General features: G+C 41.4%; 1 protein-coding gene across 1 annotated transcript in view; it reads right to left on the bottom strand.

Moving 5' to 3' along the window:
* The window catches only part of DCHS2 (dachsous cadherin-related 2), a gene marked incomplete at both ends in the record, with an annotated part of 64730 nt that overhangs the window by 42016 nt on the left and 1173 nt on the right, over window positions 1-21541 (bottom strand). The window contains 3 exon segments of the mRNA XM_081332543.1: window positions 4046-4132; window positions 16126-16282; window positions 16286-16303. Coding sequence (XP_081188669.1) covers window positions 4046-4132; window positions 16126-16282; window positions 16286-16303 — 262 coding nt within the window.

The following is a 21541-nucleotide window of genomic DNA, read 5'->3' as shown; positions in this document are numbered from 1 at the left end:
GCCGAGGAGTTTAGTCGATTTCTGTCGGACAAAATCGCTCGGATCCGGACCGGTTTGGACTCCGACTGGGCAGAGTCTGTCGAAGAGGATACGGGCGGTCTTGTCGATTTAATCTGGGAAGAGTTCGATCCTGTGACCCCTGAAGAAGTGGACAAGATCATGGGGAAGCTGAGCTCCACCACGTGTTTGTTGGACCCGTGCCCCTCCTGGCTGACTTATGCAGCCCGGGATGGGACACGAGGCTGGCTCCAGGCAGTGATTACTGCTTCTTTGAGTCAGGGTAGTTTTCCCGCCGCCTTGAAGGAGGCGGTGGTGAGACCCCTCCTCAAGAAGCCGGCCTTGGACCCAGCAATTTTAAACAACTATCGTCCGGTCTCCAACCTTCGGTTTTTGGCGAAGGTTGTTGAGAGCGTGGTGGCGCATCAGCTCCCTTTGTTCTTGGAGGAAGCTGACTACCTAGACCCGTACCAATCGGGTTTCAGGCCCGGGTACAGCACGGAGACGGCATTGGTCGCGCTGGTGAATGATCTCTGGCGGGCTCGGGACAGGGGTTGTTCCTCTGTCCTAGTCCTTTTAGACCTCTCAGCGGCTTTTGATACCATCGACCATGGTATCCTGCTGCGACGTCTCAGGGGGTTAGGAGTGGGAGGCACGGTTCTCCAGTGGTTCTCCTCTTACCTCCTGGGACGTTCGCAGTCGGTGTTGGCAGGGGGGCAGAGATCGACCCTGAGACCTCTCATTTGTGGAGTTCCTCAGGGATCGGTTCTCTCGCCTCTCCTGTTCAACATCTATATGAAGCCGCTGGGTGAGATCATTCGTGGTTTTGGAGTTGGGTATCACCAATATGCTGATGATACCCAACTTTTTATTTCCACCCCAAACCACCCCAGCGATGCCCTCGACGTGATGTCCCGTTGCCTGGAGGCGGTCCGGGTCTGGATGGGGAGGAACAGGCTTCGACTCAACCCTGACAAGACTGAGTGGCTGTTCGTGCCGGCATCCCGGGAAATTCCGATTATCCCATCATTGGCCATGGGGGGTGAGCTATTACCCCCCGTAGATAGGGCTCGCAACTTGGGGGTCCTTCTAGATTCACAGCTCTCTTTGGAAGAGCATATTGGAGCTGTGACTAGGGGGGCCTTTGCCCAGGTTCGCCTGGTGCGCCAGTTGCGGCCCTATCTAGACCGGGATGCCTTGCGCACAGTCACTCATGCGCTCGTGACCTCTCGTCTAGACTACTGTAATGCTCTCTACATGGGGCTGCCCTTGAGGTCCACCCGGAGACTCCAGCTGGTGCAGAATGCAGCCGCGCGAGTTGTCTTGGGAGTTTCCCGATACTCCCATGTTACACCTCTGCTCCGCGAGCTGCATTGGCTACCGGTTGCTCTCCGGGTGAGGTTCAAGGTGTTAGTTATGACGTACAAAGCCCTTCATGGCATGGGTCCGGATTACCTACGGCAACACCTGCGACCAGCGTCAACGTCCCTCCGTCCAGTGCGCTCCCACAGAGAGGGCCTCCTCAGGGTGCCGCCGATCAAAGAATGCCGATTGGCGACCCCCAGGGGGAGAGCGTTCTCTGTGGGCGCGCCAGACCTTTGGAACAGCTTACCGGTTGAGCTCCGGACGGCCCCCGACCTTCGCTCCTTCCGGCGCGATCTTAAAACATTTTTTTTCAAACAAGCTGGCCTGGTCTGACGGGGTGGGGTTGGGTTTTTTAAAATTAGTTTTTAACTTAATATGTATTGATTTTATGGGCATGATGTTTAATTGGTTTTTAATGGTTTTTTAATTTTTGTATCTGATTTTTATTGTGTATTGCCCTGTTCACCGCCCTGAGTCCTTCGGGAGAAGGGCGGTATAGAAATCAAATTATTAAATTAAATTATTAAATTAAATTGTTAGACTGAATGCTGAATTTGCAAATATGCAGCATGCTGCCTATGAATCAAGGTTATCCTTACATATTCAAGTCTGCCATTTGTGACATGTAGACATTTGCCACTCCTGGGCTTGCACAGGCTGGGCTATGTTTACAGTATATGCATCACTCTAACAGCAGCAACATTTCAAAATAAATTATTGCTGAAATTAACAGATGAAGACTCTGGAAATATTAATAAGATACATGGATACCAACAGGGGAAAGAGAGAAAGTGACAAACACGCATCATGAACCAAACACAACAATTCGTGTATTTACATCAGATATTGAAATAAATATATGACGGCAGGATTTGCATCAGGCCATCACCATATGCTTGCTGTCATTTTTGTGTCATCATGGCTTGCTGTTAATGCTTTATTTATTTTTTCCTTGGACTGTAAAATTAAAATTGTTTGCAACACCAAATTAATTGCATACAGATTTACAATACAGATTTAACTTGGGAAATGTATGCTGTTCTTTCATTTTTGACTTTTTAAATGAAAACAGAATGCTTCAGCAGTCTAGTAGCAACATAAAATCATTATGAAGCTGTAATGATGCAAAAACTGTACAAAGGTCTGGAAGTTCAAAGGCATATTTATGAAGAAAAAAAATGAAAAATATTATCCCCAGATCTATGAATCTTAACTCAAAAATAATCAAATTAAACAATAAAAAATATTGGCCAAACATATACTGTTTTGCATAAACAATTTTTGGTTTTGAGCCATTAGGGAAAAAAAAATCTTCAAACAACACTTTGAAAGGAATTACTTGTGTAAAATCAAACAATATGATTAAAGAATTTCATTATAGGACAAATTAATTCTTCTATAGAGTTTTTAGTGGTATAATTTTATCCACCCTCATTTTTTCCATGTGTATGTACATTATACTTCTTTGTGTTGAAAAAAAAATCAGTTTTCCACATCTACTTTTCTATGTTACTTGCTCCCATACCATTAAAAATAGATTATGTTGTACTCAGACTTCTAACATATATATTTACATTTGACTGGTTTATACCCATTGTCTGTTAGTTCTCATTTCTTAAGATATCAAGCTTCAGTTTTCACCAATGTGGTCGGTGTCAATGAAGCAACACAGAATGTCTGATATCCTTATTCCAGTCTACAAATAGATTTGTTTTCATGCTTTAAAGCCTGTCTACTAGTTATATACTAATATAAAATCACTGTGAGATGGTCTCACGAGGTCGATGGATCGTTAAGGTGCTTCCAAGTGAAAAGCAGAACGCAGAGATGCAATCATATGATCTTTATTCAACGATAGATTAGAGAGAAAGAATTACTTGGCATGGAGGCATCCATGCCTGCATGTGAGAGAGAACAAAAGAACAGAAGTAGACTAGAAGAGAGCAGAACTAGAAAAAAGAGCAGCCCCTTGAGCAGAGGTATTTATGGGGGACCTCAGCCCCTCCCTAACCATAAAACTCTCTCGCCAATGGGGCTGCAGGGGCCTGGGACCCCTGACTCATCAGTGGAAGCAAAGAAGCCTCTTTGCTCCCATCTGATGACCTTTTTGGGGAACTGCCATGGCTGGCACAAAAACATCTAACAATCACTGCACTTAAAGTTACTTGTCTTGGTCTGTTTGAAGCTAAAGCTTACATCAAAGTCACTATATTGAAGTATAGACTACGACTGTTAGTTATAAGAAACAGAATATGAAATCATACACCCTTAATGAAATGGTTAATTTTCTGGTGTTTTTTAGCATACGGTATGTTTTAATAATAGGGACGCAGTGGCTCAGTGGGTTAGGACGCTGAGCTTGTCGATCGGAAGGTCGGCAGTTTGGCGGGTCAAATCCCGAGTGCCGCCTAACAGAGTGAGCGCCTGTTACTCGTCCCAGCTTCTGCCAACCTAGCAGTTCGAAAGCACGTAAAAAATGCAAGTAGAAAAATAGGGACCACTCCGGTGGGAAGGTAACAGCGTTCCGTGCACCTTTGGCGTCTAGTCATGCCGGCCACATGACCACGGAGACGTCCTCGGACAAGCGCTGTCTCTTCGGCTTTGAAACGGAGATGAGCACCGGCCCCTAGAGTCGGAAACGACTAGCACGCATGTGCGGGGGAACCTTTACCTTTACCTTTACCTTTATGTTTTAATAATGTTGCATTCTGCTGCTGCATCACAGGGGGATCGTTTGAACCACCGATACTTCTGTGGCAGTCAATAACACCTACATAAGCAGGAGACAGTTTAAGTGTCAGAAAAATTCAATCACCAGAACACCGTTCTGATTCTTACTCCTGTTAACATCTGGAGTGCTCTAGAAAGAATGCTACTGAGGCTCTAGAAAGAGCACAGAGAAGAGCAACAAAAATGACAAAGGGGCTTGGAGGCTAAAACATACCATAAAGAATTGTAGGAACTGGGTATGTCCAGTCTAATGAAGTAAAGGATTGGGGTGAAATGATAGTAGTCTTCCAATATTTGAAGTGCTATCATAATGAAGAGGGGATCAACCTATTCTCCAAAGCACCTGAGGGTAGTTCAAGAGGTAACAGATGGAAACCTGTCAAGGAGAGATTCAACCTAGGACTAAGGAGAAACTTTCTGATAGTGAGAAAAATTAATCAGTGGAACTACTTGCCTCCAGAAGTTATGGGTGTTCCATCACTGGAGTTGGATAGCCATTTGTCCAGAATGCTATGGGTTTTCCTGCTTGAGAAGTAGAAGAATACCAAAGTCATTTTCTGTCATTATGTTATTAAGTTCCTGTTATATCCTGTTAATTATTTTATCCTGGTTAATACTCTATGGGCAAAATAACTAAATTAAAGGGACTGTCAAAAACTCTTGATTTCCCCCACCCCCCCAAAGCTAGTACATGCTACTTTATGTGGGTGATATAATCCTTCTGTTCCAAAGTCCAATTGGCTTAAATATTGATTGGCACCAGGTTTTCCAAGCACATGACTTTTCTTTCCCATAAACCTTGCTAGGCTGTTTTTGGGCACAATTCAAATTACTGTTCTTCATTTTTAAAGTCTTATATCATTATGAATCACACCATTTAAATAACACTTCTTCACTGACATCATTTAGTATAGGAAATTATCCTTTACGTAGAAGATATTTTTTGTTGTGAGCAGATAATTCATCAGACTCAACAGAACACATCAGTTCCTCTGTAATATCTATTAGGATACTTTTAGAAATATATGAGGATTGTTGAAACAATAAAAATAATGGAAATACATCAGTGGAATGCACTCGACATCATGTGGAAATTCATCTTGGAAGGAGTATTATGTGTGTTTGCTGCCTTGAGATGTTTGTAAAAATAATAAAGGTGGGGAATAAACGGCTTTTTTTAGAACACTCAGAATGGTGTTCCAGTACCATTTTTTTTGCCAAAAAAAAAGTTCCTCTATTGGCTTTAGGAGTAGGCAATCTTGGCTCTTTTTTATGATTCGTGGACTTCAACTCCCAGAAATCCTGAGCCAGCCACGCTGAGGGGAAAGAGAGAGGTTTCCATGCTGAGCCATGCTGGCTCAGGAATTCTGGGAGTTGAAGTCCTTGAGTCATAAAAGAGCCTGCACTACAGGAGGACATTAAAATTATTTACAAGGTTACTTCTTTAGGAACTAAACTTTTAGAATCTAAAGCAGCTAATTCAAAAAAGCCAACAGGAAAGAACCTCAGATTTTTCATCTGCTTCTGTCTTTTGGAAGGTAAAATTAGATAACAAAATAATCTATTTCCTATGTTAACATCTCTGCAATGATGATTTCATAAAGGTAACAGGAAAGAAATGAGAAACATTTTTCTCAATGTAATATGTCTAATTTAGCTGATGCAAGAAAAAAATAGTATATTTTGTACACTCTTGAAAACTATTTTGAATCTATAACCATCTATTACAACTAAACCACTTTAAATTAAACAATTCTTAAGAATGAAATATTCTTGATTTGGACTTTACTTTTACTGTTTAGACTGTTGTGTGTTTTGAAAAATAGATTATTTAGAATCTAGTTATGTTGCACTTCAGTCTTTAAATAATTAACCTAGTATATACATAACAATATATGATGTTTTCCATGGTGAGCTTAACATCAATAACAACATTTATTAAAAAGGCTAAAATAATTTCTGGTGGTATTATCTGTATATTAAAGTTTTGTTTAGTCACAATCTTTCACTTTTCACATTCTGGACAAGCAGTGGTCATGTATCCTAGCAAAAGATGTTACATATGTGCATAAGCCTAGTCAGTAACATATGCCTTTTTAAAAATATCAAACATGCAAAGAAACAAAAATAAGTCCAAAATATCTGTATTACATCCAGAAATGCCAACTTTGCAACCAATATTTCTCATCCATAACTATGGCACCCCAAGGATACCTGCATACATGCAAATGCTTCTCTGGGATCAGTAACGCAGCAGGGATTGCTTTTTCCTTCCAGGAACAGATTGCTGGGAAATACCAAACATGGCCTTGAGAATTCCAATGTTTGTTACAAATTTTTCTGGATGTGGTTGGAAAGAGGCTGTTTGGTGCTGGAGACCACTGCCACGAGGAACACAGCTCTGGGTTGGAGTTCAGAGCAGCTCCGGGTGGGGGCTCAGCATGGACCGCGGCATGGCAACTGCGGGGAGGGGAATCCCCACGGCAGCTGTGGGGAGGGGAATCCCTACGGCAGCTGTGGGGAGGGGAATCCCCACGGCATGTGGCTCTGAGCCACAGGGGTGGGGGTGGAAAGGACGGGTGGCGATGCCGTAGCAAGACACCAGCATCGCTCCCAGTGACAGCACCTCTGAGTTCCAGCACCTTTTTTTTTTAGAAAAAAAGCACTGGGAATAAATAAATATAAACAAACAAAATCTTGCAATTTGAAAATGAAAATTATAGAAAAATTATCCCCTTCTTTCATTTTCCTGTACATACCTTGTTCTTAGCATTTAAGAACAATGCCTAACAATAGGCTATGCACCTGTTCATATTGATTACCCAAATTCTGTAGAAAGGGCACAAGGGGTCGTTGCTAGGCATTTGTAATTCCTTCTAAACTTTCCAATTCAAAAAAGGGAGGAGTTTTTAGATTTAAACTATATACTGACACACACAAACACAGGTTTTTCAACATTCATCTATGTTTTCGCTATCAAAAACCTCTACAATTTTTAATTTAGATTTCCATAGAGCTGTAGTGAATGCTTTGACCAAAGCTATTTAGAATCATTTGCTACAAGATACAAAATGATACTTCTGCACTTTCAAAGCAACAGAAACATGGAGTCTAAAATGAAAAACAATTCAATGTATAACAGCTTTAAATATTTTCTCTGTGTGGAAATATACATCCAGCAGTTTGAAAATTACATTAAACCATATGCATTACAGGGGTGGGAGTTGTAAGAACCATAAAGCATGCAAAATCTGCTTGTCCCAAGAACGTCTAGGAGGTTTAAATGACTGCCCTTCGTTTCACCTTTTTCCAAGTACTAGATGTAATGCCATGAGTGGAAATGGAGCAGACTTAAGTGTGACGGCTCAATTTTTTGCACAAAGTAGAAGGAAACCACTGCTTGAGTCAATGCGGGACACAGACGCATCAATCAGAAATGAAAAAAAAAATGTGCACTTGCTTATTCTGTTAATAAAACATTGCTAAAGCAGTATTAATGGATTCCTGCTTACAACCATCGGGGCTTTAGAGACAATTCGAAATATGTAGACAATTAGGTAAAGTGTCTAGAATTACATAAAACAGAATTTAAGTATAAGAAAAGTATGGTTTACTTTAAAAACTGCTTTGTTTGTTCCCAAAAGGAGGAAATATTATCAAAGCAGAACAGACAAAGTCATTTTTAAAAGAAGAAAGTCTAATAAGAAAGCACTCTTTTAAATCAGTAGTTCTCAAGCATGCTGGCCTCAGGACACATTTACATTAACAAAAAACGACTGAGAATCTCAAAATGCTTGGGATTTAGGTGTGTTACGTATCAACATTAGAAATTAAACCTGAGAAATTTTAAAATATTTATTTGATTTTGTGACCCCTCTGAAAGGGTCTTGGGGATCCCAGGGGTCTCCAAAACCCCTGTTCTAAACAAACACAATTCTTAATGGGAAATACTTTTTAAAAGTGCCATAGTTAGGAAGAAAGAAAAGGGTTTCAAAATCCACAGTGTTTACCTGTCAAAGTCCATAAACACTACATGGATTTTGAAATCTGTGGAGAAAAGAAAATAGAACTTCATTTGCCCGGTTTAAGAATCAGAATATTAGAAATTACAGAATAGCAGTGCCCATAGAACTTACACAGCATCACAAAATTGACTTATTACTATTTTAAAAGGTAAAGGTAAAGGTTCCCCCGCACATGCGTGCTAGTCGTTTCCAATTCTAGGGGCCGGTGCTCATCTCCGTTTCAAAGCCGAAGAGCCAGCACTTGTCCGAGGACGTCTCCGTGGTCATGTGGCCGGCATGACTAGACGCCAAAGGCGCACGGAACACTGTTACCTTCCCACCGTAGTGGTCCCTATTTTTCTACTTGCATTTTTACGTGCTTTCAAACTGCTAGGTTGGCAGAAGCTGGGATGAGTAACAGGCGTTCACTCTGCTACGTAAATCCAGTGAGTTCCATGATTGTGTTATTCCAGCTGATTTTTTTGAATTGACCAAGTCAATCCTCTAATCCCGATAATGACTATATTATCTAGTTTACAACCATATAAAATGTTCACAGTATACAGTAAGCATAGCACTATTTCCCAGCATATTGCAACTTCCAAACAAGAGGAAAAACACATAAATTTTTTACAAAACCAGTAAAAATGTAAGATTCCTATGAGCTGAGTATGCCTCTTTGTAATTTTCTGAGCAAAACTACGAAAGAGGTGAGCTACTATCTTTTTCTGGATTTGTTTTTTTTTCCTTTCATAATCTAGCCGGTGGCTGTAATAGGAAGCTAGCATGAGCCCATACATTCTCATTCCATTATTCCATACACAGGTCACAGAGGTCAATCAGTGTATCATTCTAAGTTCTAGTCCTCCATCTCACACTTTAGCAATTTTGAAAGTGCTTTATCATTCTGAATACCAGGCAAAAACAGGAATTCTGTTGATGTGCTAGTTACTCCACAGTTTATTAAAATCCCTGAGATCACATGAATAATTTCAGAAATAATGTTGGAGAACCTAAGAATTCTGAGTGAGGTGACCATCCTGAGGAACGTGTCTTGAGTCCCTTAGTATTTAGTATTTAGTATTTAGTATATTTGTATACCGCCCTTCTCCCGAAGGACTCAGGGTGGTGAACAGGGCACATATAAAAATACAGAATACAAAAATTTAAAAAGAATTAAATAGGAGCCCGAGCTAAAACAATAGATGGTAATAAAAAAATCCACAATAAAAACCCCAACACATCCCCCATCAGGCCAGGCCGGCTTGTTCAAATAGATAGGTCTTCAGACCGCGTTGGAAGGAGTAAAGGTCAGGTGCCATCCGGAGCTCAACCGGCAGCTGATTCCATAAAGCCGGGGCGCCCACAGAGAAGGCCCTCCCCCTGGGGGCCACCAGCCGACATTCTCTGACCGGTGGCACCCTGAGGAGGCCCTCTCTGAGGGAAGGCACAGGGCGGAGGGAAGTTGACGCCGGCAGCAGGTGATCCCCGAGGTACTCCGGACCCATGCCATGTAGGGCTTTGAAAACCATTACCAAAACCATTATTGTGCCCAAAAGAGATGTAAGTCCAGCCCATCTTGAATTCCACCAAATTGCTTTGACCATTAGTAGTTCAGATTCTTGTAGAGCAGTGGTTCCCAACCTTTTCTATATCCTGCACCCCTAGAACGCTTCTGATATATTCTCTCACCCCTTACAAAAGTTTGAAATAATGGCAACGAATTATGCATATACACTATAATTTTGAAACTTCTAAACCCAGGTTTTTGCACTCCCTGGAATATCGTCTCGCACCCCCGGTTGGGAACCCCTAAAGAGTATTGGCATGCAATAAACTTGTCGTTATTTGAACCTCTTTGGCTCTTGATTTCTTGCACCTGGTAGATATAGACTCTACAATTATTTCCAACTTGCTGTGTTAAATGTATTAATTCTTACTGCATAAGGCATATTGCAGAAAAATCTTCTTTTAACAGAAAAAACTGGACCTTTGATCATGGACACCTGAGTTAGGGGTTTATACATGCCAGTTACAAACTCTGCCTCTCTTGTAGTCACCTGCAACAGTGTATGTAAACATAAGATGCAGACCTTTCATTGTGATGATATGCCACATTTCAATGTTTTGACAAAATCTAAGGTTGCTGAACATATCCTTAATGTTGATTGCTGTCCTACTTTGCCTCAGAATTTTTTTCTTTTACTTTCTACGTATGGAGCTGCTCATTTGATATCGACTTTTGAAAGGTTTTTTGTTTTGTTTTGTTTTCTCAATTATTCAGCATGCAGTTTTGGTCTTTTTAAACACCGGACTGAACCCCTGGCATCACTTTTTTTCATATTTTGATAATTGTACTTGTTGATTCTAAGCATTATTTTTCTAGCATGTGAAATTAAGGATATTTCTGACAGGCATTTTAATTATGTTTACAATTTTTAATTTATTTTTAATTTTTAATTTTAATTTATTGCACAGATGACTTTAATTTTAATTTTAATTTTATCTTAATTTCTGTTATATGTTATTGGTGTTAGCCGCCCTGAGTCCTTCGGGAGATAGGGCGGGATATAAGTCCCATTAATAAATAAATAAATAAATAAATAAATATTTTATCATAAGTTTGCACACACTAAGTTTCCTTTTTGTGATATAAATTTTGCTCTCCCAATGTTTTGGCCTCTGAATCATTCTCCAAATTTGTGGCACAGCTTGGTTAGAGCTTTTACTGATTCTTCTGCTTCGGTTCATAGCCAAATATGAATGCCACTCTTTCTTTGCCCAAGCCAAACTATATAAGCAAAATAAACAGACCCACCTGCACGAGAGGGTTGGTGTTTTACATTTACAGTGCATGACCCTTTGGCTATGCTTACTGGTTAATCTTGAGGCGTGGTGGCTCAATGATTTAATGACGCTGGAGATGGTTTCTGCATCAGCGGTTCGAGACCTAGCACTGTGTGTTGGGGTGAGCTCCCATCACTCAGCTTCTGTCCACTTAACAGTTTGAAAGCATTTTCTGTGCAAGTAGATTAAATAGGTACAATTTTGGGATGGGGGGGCAGAATGTTGTCCGTGCAGGCAGTCAGATTACTGCATTCTGAACCTTCCTAATTGTGGTGCCCATTTTAGAGGCGACTCTGGGAAGAGATGGGGCCTTGAATGATGCTGCAGGGAGAGAAACTTATCTTTCTTTCTGGTGCGAAGCCAGCTTGTCTTCTTGTAGAGCACCATGGGAAGCATGCACCCATGTACCTGACTGAGCTGATAAACAGGCAGCTAAACTACTACTCTGCAATTACATTGTAGTCTCCTGGCTAATGTAGTAACTCTACATGCTAATAACAATAACTGGCAATCCCAATACATTTATAGAGCATCAGATTGGGGAGGACACAATATACTTTGGGGAGGACACAATATACTTTCCAGTAGGGGTTGGCTTCTGTCCAGATTACATCAAGCATTCTAGGAAACCAAGGTCTCAGGTTACAGTTAAATATTTGCTTTGGTGTCGTGTCCTGGTTTTCCAGAATTAGTTTTTAAGATAAAGGGAACTTCTTACCTCTTTTGACTTGCTTAAGGTTTTGAACTTTTGCTTTTAGTAGTAACATTTATAAAGCTGTATGAGTTGTTTCTATACATAGCAGTAGCTGTTCAAGCAATCAAAAAATTCTGTTTATTATTTAGTGACATGGTTATTTCACAATTTCTATTTTTACCACAATTTATTTACTTCAGAAAAGCTGGACTTAATTTGTTCTCAGCTCCTCTCCTCAGGCTTAAAATACAGGCAGCTGCTTTAACTTAACAATACTTGTTTCAGCATGGAAAGGAAAGAAATGAAACACTTCTCATACATAAAACACACTTGCTGAGGTTGTGAAGACACTTATTCAAATAAAATGCCTGAATGAAAAAGTGCCCTTTGGTAGCTTTTAATGGATGTTTCTTGAGTGATGAGGCTTTAAAAATTTCTTTACAGATGAAATATGGGAAGAAGAGATTTTTTGTTATATTCTTAGAAAAAAATAAGTTATTGTATAAAGTCAAGAAATGTGAAATGCATTTACTTGCTTTAAGGTTAAAATATACATAAAATATTACTTCTGGTAACTCTTAATGGACTTTGGCAGATTAAGACTGAATGACAATTCTTTATTATTTGCTTATATATAAAACATAAGCTATGGGATGAAGAGATATTTGACTGAAATGTTAAAGATGAAACATTACTGAATTCGTACTTGCTATATAATTTTTTCTTTATATTTTTCCCTTCCCCTTTTTTCCTGAACTTTTTTCTCATTTTTTAAAGTTTTTCTTAGTTTGCATTAGTTTTTATCTTTATTTTTAAACTTCAATAAAAATTATTACAAAAAAGGCTGACTAATTAGCAACTGGTTATCTGCTGATAGTTGTAGGTTTTTTAAGACACTTGCACTAAACCAGGGCTTTGCAACCAGTGGTACATGGGCACCTGGCAGGTGCTACGCAACCATCCTAGAAAAGTGGTAGAGGGGGAGAGGAATGAGCTGAACCGGTGGCAGCACCGCACAAGCCTGAGCAAGAGACGGCTGGAGCTGCAGGGCTGTCAGGGCTCAGCGGAAGCGCCAGGATCAGTTTTTGACACCTTGCTAGGCGACTGGTGATACTTGGATGTTGCCATATCCTAAAAGTGGTACAATGGGCGGAAAGGTTGAAAAGCCCTGCACTAAACACTTGCACAGAAACAGAGCAATTTGGAAGACACCTAAATTAACAAATCTAGCCACCCATCAGAATCTCCTTCCTCCCCAGCACCAGTCCTATCCCATATTAAGGACAGTGATTGATGAGTTATTTCTCACGAAGCTGGTTAATGTTTACCAGAAAAGGGAAAGAAAGTGAGAGAAACTCATTCAGCTACTATATGTCCTAATTGTCCTGAATTAAAATGAAAGGACAGTACCAGCCTTGCGTACAGTCACTCATGCGCTTGTGACCTCTCGGTTAGACTACTGCAATGCTCTCTACATGGGGCTGCCCTTGAGGACCACTCGGAGGCTCCAACTGGTGCAGAATGCAGCCGCAAGAGTCGTGTTGGGGGTCTCCCGATACTCCCATGTTACACCTCTGCTCCGTGAGCTGCATTGGCTTCCAGTTGCCTTCCGGGTGAGATTCAAGGTGCTGGTGATGACCTTTAAAGCCCTACATGGCATGGGTCCGGAGTACCTTAGGGAGCACCTGCTGCCGGCATCAACTTCCCTCCGCCCAGTGCACTCCCACAGAGAGGGCCTCCTCAGGGTGCCACCGGTCAGAGAGTGCCGACTGGTGACCCCCAGGGGGAGGGCGTTCTCTGTGGGTGTGCCAGATTTGTGGAACCGTTTACCGGTTGAGCTCCGGATGGCCCCCGAACTTTGCTCCTTCCGACGTGATCTAAAGACCTATTTGTTTGAACAAGCCGGCCTGGTCTGATGGGTTTTGGGATTTTATCACTGTTTTTATGTAAATTTATCTGTTTTATTGGGCATTATGGTTTAATCTCTTCTTAATTTTTGTATTTCTGTATTTTAGTATTTATTGCCCAGTTCACTGCCCTGAGTCCTTCGGGAGAAGGGCGGTATACAAATTAAATTAAATAAATAAAATAAATAAATTATTAAGACAGCACAAATTATGGTTGGCATACTTTTCTGTCAACTCAGGGACTTGATAAATGCATATTAACATGGACTTGAAGAACAGTACTAACCCAAGTAATTATGCATAGGTTTCTGTTCTGTTTTCTTTCTTGCCTGTCCAGTTACTTTTTCCACTTCTCTCATTTCTCTTCCCCTCACTTTTCAGTTATCCCTCCCCACATTCCATCTCCACTCCTCTTCCTTCCGTTTCAGTTTTTCATATGTGAGAGGCATCTATGAGAAAAATAAAATGATTTGTGCGTTATGTCTATGGAGATTCTCCATCATCCAGATGATTATAAAATTCAAGATCGTGACCGTAAGTTAACAGACTAGCAGAAACTGGTATTCTTTATTTTTTAAACAATCCCTTCTTTTAATTCTCTCATCTCTTTATACAGTCAGTTTTTCCTAAACTGTTGCCTTGCAGACATGTTGAGCTATAATACCTATAATCTCTATATGTCTGAATTTGCTAGTTGAGAAATTATGAGAAGTATAGCTGAAAATCTCAGCAATGTACCAAAATAGGGAAAGTTGTTCCATTCAGAAAGATGAAGTACAGGTGAAACTCGAAAAATTAGAATATCGTGCAAAAGTTTATTTATTTCAGTAATGCAACTTAAAAGAGGAAACTAATATATGATAGACTCATTACATGCAAAGCAAGATAGTTCAAGCCGTGATTTGTCATAATTGTGATGATTATGGCTTACAGCTCATGAAAACCCCAAATCCACAATCTCAGTAAATTAGAATATTGGGAAAAGGTGCAATATTCTAGGCTCAAAGTGTCCCACTCTAATCAGCTAATTAAGCCATAACACCTGCAAAGGGTTCCTGAGCCTTTAAATGATCTCTCAGTCTGGTTCAGTAGGAATCACAATCATGGGGAAGACTGCTGACCTGACAGTTGTGCAGAAAACCATCATTGACACCCTCCATAAGGAGGGAAAGCCTGAAAAGGTAATTGCAAAAGATGTTGGATGTTTCCAAAGCACATTAATAGAAAGTTATGTGGAAGGGAAAAGTGTGGAAGAAACAGGTGCACAAGCAGCAGGGATGACCGCAGTCTGGAGAGGATTGTCAGGAAAAGGCCATTCAAAAGTGTTGGGGACTTTCACAAGGAGTGCACTGAGGCTGGAGTCAGTGCATCAAGAGCCACCACACACAGACGGATCCTGGACATGGGCTTCAAATGTTGTATTCCTTTTGTCAAGCCGCTCCTGAACAACGCCAGAAGTGTCTTACCTGGGCTAAAGAAAAACAGACCTGATCTGTTGCTCAGTGGTCCAAAGTCCTCTTTTCTGATGAGAGCAACTTTTGCATCTCATTTGGAAACCAAGGACCCAGAGTCTGGAGGAAGAACGGAGAGGCACACACTGCAAGATGCTTGAAGTCTAGTGTGAAGTTTCCACAGTCTGTGTTGATTTGGGGAGCCATGTCATCTGCTGTTGGTCCACTGTGCTTCATTAAGTCCAGGGTCAACGCAGCCATCTACCAGGAGATTTTGGAGCACTTCATGCTTCCTTCCGCAGATGAGCTTTATGGGGATGCTGACTTCATTTTCCAGCAGGACGTGACACCTGCCCACACTGCCAAAAGCACCAAAACCTGGTTCAATGATCGTGGGATTACTGTGCTTGATTGGCCAGCAAACTCGCCTGACCTGAACCCCATAGAGAATCTATGGGGCATTGCCAAGAGAAAAATGAGAGACATGAGACCGAACAATGCAGAAGAGCTGAAGGCTGCTATTGAAGCATCCTGGTCTTCCATAATACCTCAGCAGTGCCACAGGCTGATAGCTTCCATGCCACACCGCATTGAGGCAGTAAACGCTGCAAAAGGGGCCCAAACCAAGTACTGAGTCCATATGCATGCTTATACTTTTCAAAGGTCCGATATTGTTCTATGTACACTCCTTGTTTTATTGATTGCATGTAATATTCTAATTTTCTGAGATTGTGGATTTGGGGTTTTCATGAGCTGTACACCATAATCATCACAATTATGACAAATCACAGCTTGAACTATCTTGCTTTGCATGTAATGAGTCTATCTCATATATTACTTTCCCCTTTTAAGTTGCATTACTGAAATAAATGAACTTTTGCACGATATTCTAATTTTTCGAGTTTCACCTGTATTTGTTTGGGCAGCTGTACCCAAACCCATTTAACTAAGCATGGTTTTAATGGAAGTTGTGTAAAGTCACAATTGACTCCTTTCACACAAGACACTAATCAATAAGCTATAGTTTGCAAACTTAGTAATTCACACCTGGGGGCGGCTAAGCACGTAAGTCACCTCTCTGTTGACACCCAGATCCAGGTTGGTGGCGAAAACCTGACACATGGCAGCACCTGAAGGCATGTCTTCCCATAGGTGGGCGTGATGCTTGCGTTGCCCGACAGTGGGGGCGTTGTCGTTCTCATCCAGCATTTGGACCACTGCTTGGAGGCTCCGGCGAGGGCTGCCGCCGTCCCAAGCTTCAACCAGCAACCGATGGGTAGCCGTCTGCTAACGGTCCAGCCGCCTCAACTACAGCAGTCCCAGAGGGTCAGAGGGAGTGCCGTGGTGCACCTGGAAAAACAGACCTTTCCCCTCTGTCCACAAGGCCGTCCTGAAGCTGCAGCAGTAAGGAGTAGCTGCCCCAAATGCCAAAGCTTCCCTCGTCAGGATCCCATGTGGCAGACGAGTGGAAAGTGCTGCTGGCCGGACTGAGCTCGCTGAAGCGCACAAACTCCCCGAGGGAAGCGGGGAGCGAGGTCATTCACCTCAGCAATGGTGATTTTAACCTGCACAATCACCCCTCTCGGCGTGATCGCTGTGGCGCACCATCTGCTCGCAGTCCAGGGGCCTGGCGGTGAGGATGAAGCTGGTGTTGTGCACGTGGAAATCTGCTAACAGTGGGTTCTGCCATTCTCCTGAGGGTGAGGTGGGAAGGCTCTGGGGACACCCTTTCTGCTTTGCTACATTGTATCCACTCTGCTGTTTCTATCTGCTCGCTCTTTGAAGTGTTTCTCCTTTGATCTCAACCTGGGGTGAGAAAGGAATGTGCCTCCCACCATCTGGCTTGTCTCTCACTGCGGGAGAGAATGGTGCAAAGACCCCACAACCTCTTCACAGGCATGGGAACAGACTCTGTTATCAGCTCTGTTCCCAGAGTGGACTTAACACCTGGGGATTGGCTCATTTGAACTGACCGGATGAACTATTGGGGTGGAGTTTGCTTGGGACTCTTAACTCTCAGATCCTACCTTCTATCAGCTTCTCCTAATAAAAGTTCTTTTTCGAACGAACTGTTCCAAGAGTCCTGCTTTCTTGGGATGAAGCGAACGCTCTCAGTCTATAGTCCTGATCTCTAATTTGTATACCCTTAATTCTATCCGAATTCCGTATTTTTACCAATAATATCTCCAATGTTAACACAAATAAAAAAGGTGATAACGGACACCCTTGCCTTGTGCCCTTCTCAATATTACATACTTCAGTCAAACTATTGTTAACTATTATTCGGGCAGTTTGTTTTTGATATAATGCCCTAATTGGTTGCAAAAATTTATCCCCAAAATTCATTTTATCTAAAACTTTCATCAAAAATTGCCAATTCAATTGATCAAAAGCTTTTTTAGCATCTAAAAAAATTAGCGCCGCAGAAATCTGGTTGTTCCTTTCCAAAAACTCTAACACATCAACTATATGCCTCACATTATTTTTCATTTGCCTACCACTAATAAACCCAGTTTGATCCCCATGAATCACCTGTTGCAGAACCCTCATCAATCTGTTAGCCAACACCTTAGCAAATATCTTATAATCTGTATTTAAAAGTGATATCGGTCTATAGTTTTTTACTTGAGTAGCATCTTGATCTTCCTTCAGAATCAAAGAGATAAAAGCAGTTCTCCAAGATGGAGGCACCTTTCCCCCTCTCTGAATTGTCTGAAACAGTTCCTTTAACGGTTTTATCAACTCCATTTGTAAATTTTTGTAGTAAACCGCAGTCAAACCATCCGTACCTGGCGCCTTATCCATCTTCAATTCCTTAATTACTATTAAAATTTCTTCTTCTGTTATCGATTGATTAATCTCCTCTTTTTGTGCTTGCGTAAGAACCGGGATGCTAGCATTTTCCAAATATACATCAATGTCTTTTTCATTAATCTTCTCCTTAGCATATAATTTAGAATAAAAATCCACAAAGGCTTCCTTAATAAGATCCTGTTGAAACACAACCTTTCCCTTATGTTCAATTTTATCTATATTAGAAGCCCTTTGCTTTTTCCTTAGTCTGTAAGCTAGCCATCTGCCTGGCTTGTTAGCATTGCAAAAAGTATTATGCCTGGCAAACCGCAAGTTGGTTGCCACTTGATCAGCCATCAATTTATCAAATTGTCCTCTTAATAGCTTAATAACCTCCTTAGTCTTCACATCCAATGGGTTCAAAATTAAGGCCTTTTCTTTTTCCCTAATTTCATTCTCCAATTCTTTCCTTCTGGCTTCCAAAGTACGTCTGTATTTATTATTCATATATATCAACACCCCTCTCATGTAGGCCTTGCTAGCATCCCAAACCATATCCATAGAGGTATCCTTATTCATATTAATTTCAAAAAAATCCTTCATCCGCTGTTTACATTCTTCCACATTTCTCTGATTTCTAAACAAATTCTCATTTACGCGCCACGAGCGCCTGTCCCTATTGTCCTTATTAATCTCTAACCAAACTGGACTATGGTCCGAAATAGTTCTTGCACAGATCTTTACCTTCTTAATCCTAGAAAAAAAATCATTAGTCAGCAAAATAAAATCAATCCTGGAAAAAGATTGATGTCTGTCAGAAAAAAAAGTATAATCCTTTTCATATAAGTGTGTGTCACACCAGATATCTCGCAGTTCCAAATCATCCTTCATTTCAAAAAAAGATTTAGGCAATCTGGCATGACTCGGAACACGCTTAAAAGAACCAGCCTTATCCATCTGTGCATCCAAAACACCATTCCAATCCCCCATAAAAATAAACGATTTGTAATCCAATTGAGTAAGCTTTGTATGAAGTGAACTAAAAAATTAGGAGCATACAGTCCAACTAGAAGCATTTTTTTACCTTCTAACATCAAATCTATCATAACATATCTTCCTTGCTTATCTGCTTCAATTAATTCCGCTGTTAGAGTACTTTTAATGTAGACAACCACTCCATTTTTCTTATTCATCGCAGAAGCAACAAATTGCGTGCCCAACCTTGAGTTCGATAAATACTTTTGGTCCATAACCCTAATATGCGTTTCTTGCAAACATATAACATCAATCTTAAATTGTTTTAGATATTGAAAAACTTTCTTTCTCTTCTGTGGTGAGTTTAGTCCATTAACATTCCAAGTTAGAAATTTAGTCACCATGCGTGGCGCCCCGAAGCTTTTGGAGCACATCTTCAATAACCCCTATATTTTCTTTGGGCCGCGCTCCTCCCACAGCTTCAATATAAGTACGCTTTGAAAGTTCCATAAACTTCTGCTGGTCTTGCTCTTGCACTTGTCTTGCTCGTTTTAAAGCGGCACGCGTCAACCTCTGCTCTCCAGCAGCAGCCGATGAAACTATAATTTGATCCCCTCCAGCACCATTCTCCTCTGTCTGTCCACCTTCAGCCTCTTGAGGTTTCCCCTCTCCAGATCTCTTTGCAGCTTCCAAGAGTGATAGAGGGGTTGCTTTTAAAACATTGCTGTAGAAGTCACGCGCCTGAGTCACAGTAACCAAACGATATCTTTTACCTTCGTGCATCACCACCAATCCGACTGGAATCTCCCATCTGAACTTAATATCACGTTGCTTAAGTTCCTGTACAAGAAATGCAAAATCTTTCCTTCTCCTTAAAATCTTTGGAGGAATCTCTTTTAGAACCAGAACTTCTTGCTCAGCAACCACAACTTTAGTATCATAAGCAGCTTGAATAACTTCATCTCTAGTTGCTCTCTTTGTAAAATAGACCACCACATCTCTAGGTAGCTTCCTCTGCCTTGCAATCCATGAATTAACCCGAAAAACTTTATCCATACATCCCTCTATCTCAGATGCTGGCTGGCCCAATACTGCTTCCAGAGCCTCAGAAATCAGCTGCTTTAAGTCTTCTTTAGGATTCTCTTTTAAGCCCCTGATTCTAATAGCATACTGCATCTGATGGAACTGGACAAGACTCAATTCTCCGTCCATTTTATCCCTTAAATTTTCATTCTCCAGTACCTTTACTTCTAATATAGTATTCTTTTGACTAAGATCCTCCACTTTTTCGTCCAAACGTTGCACACATTCAGCCACGCTTTCCACTGTAGACAAAATGTCCACCCTCATTGCACTAAACTTCTCTTCCATCCTCTCCTCCATTACGTTAAACTTCTCTTCCATCCTCTCCTCCAATTTCTCCTCCAACTTTGCCATCTTATCACCCAGCATTTCTGACATTACCTGGGATTGCTTTGCAAAGGCATCTTGTAAGTCCTTAAGCGTCAATGCCACAGGAGGTGCAGGAGGAAGCAAAGCTTGCAACGATGTCTGTTGCACCGGAGAATTTCCCGCACTCCGAAGAACTTTAGAGGAAGATTTAGCCGCCATCTTACCTCACTTTCACTTGTTGCGCACTTTCACTTTAAGTTTATAAAGTCCATTGAACTAGGGAGTAAGAATAAAAGTCCTCTTCACCTTATCCTCCTGTACCGCTCTGCCTGCTCCTTTTTACTCCAAAATCTTTCCTTCTGGCAGGGGTGGTCGCAAACGCCTGGCTCTGCTCCAAAAATCCCGGAACAGAGACGCTAAGCAGCTCGGAGCAACCCAGGCTACGGGGGAGCTTAATCCTTCAGCTGCCCAAGCTTTCAGCTCAGGCGGCCCCGGAGAACTCAACCCCTACCTGGGGCCTCACCCCCTCTTCTCCCGAGGAGGGGGCTTCAATTCCACCTAAACAGCTGATCGGCGCTGTTTTAGGTGGAAAAAACTCAGCTGTGAAGCGGATAGCCCGAAACGGCTATCTTCGGCGCCGCGCCGCCACCGGAAGTCCGAAGACCCCACAACCTCTTCACAGGCATGGGAACAGACTCTGTTATCAGCTCTGTTCCCAGAGTGGACTTAACACCTGGGGATTGGCTCATTTGAACTGACCGGATGAACTATTGGGGTGGAGTTTGCTTGGGACTCTTTTAACTCTCAGATCCTACCTTCTATCAGCTTCTCCTAATAAAAGTTCTTTTTCGAACGAACTGTTCCAAGAGTCCTGCTTTCTTGGGATGAAGTTTTGAAATAAGAGGATTATTTTCCATTGGGTGCTTATGATTATCATCCAGAAATGATCTCAAAAAGCAGTTTAGTCCTAACATTATTTTCCATGATCACCATTTTACTCACACCTGCAATTGTGCAAATCAGCATTTATAGTAGTTCTGATATTTCTTAAGGTGAGCGAGTGTCTTTATGTCAACTGAAGTAACCATTGTACAGCTTATACCTAGTTCCTAGTTTTCTCTGGATTGTTTTAATAGCTTGGAAAAATCTATTAGCAATTGACCAATGTCACCTAAATGATTTCTAAAACCTCTTCAACAAATGTTATGTAAAATCCAAGCAGGTTGGAGTATGGAAGCCTTCCAGTAATCAGCCTTTCGGAAGCTCTCTATCTTTGGGTTTGGTTTTTTTGAAGGGTAGGGTATATATACCGGCCCATTTAACCATCCTATGTATGGCTTCTGGAGAATAAGACAGTACTCAAGAGATTGTTTAGAATTTGGCCTG

The sequence above is a fragment of the Vipera berus genome (genome assembly GCF_964194415.1).
Source record: "Vipera berus genome assembly, chromosome: 7".
Lineage (NCBI taxonomy): Eukaryota > Metazoa > Chordata > Lepidosauria > Squamata > Viperidae > Vipera > Vipera berus.
This window is presented reverse-complemented; position numbering and strand designations above follow the sequence as displayed.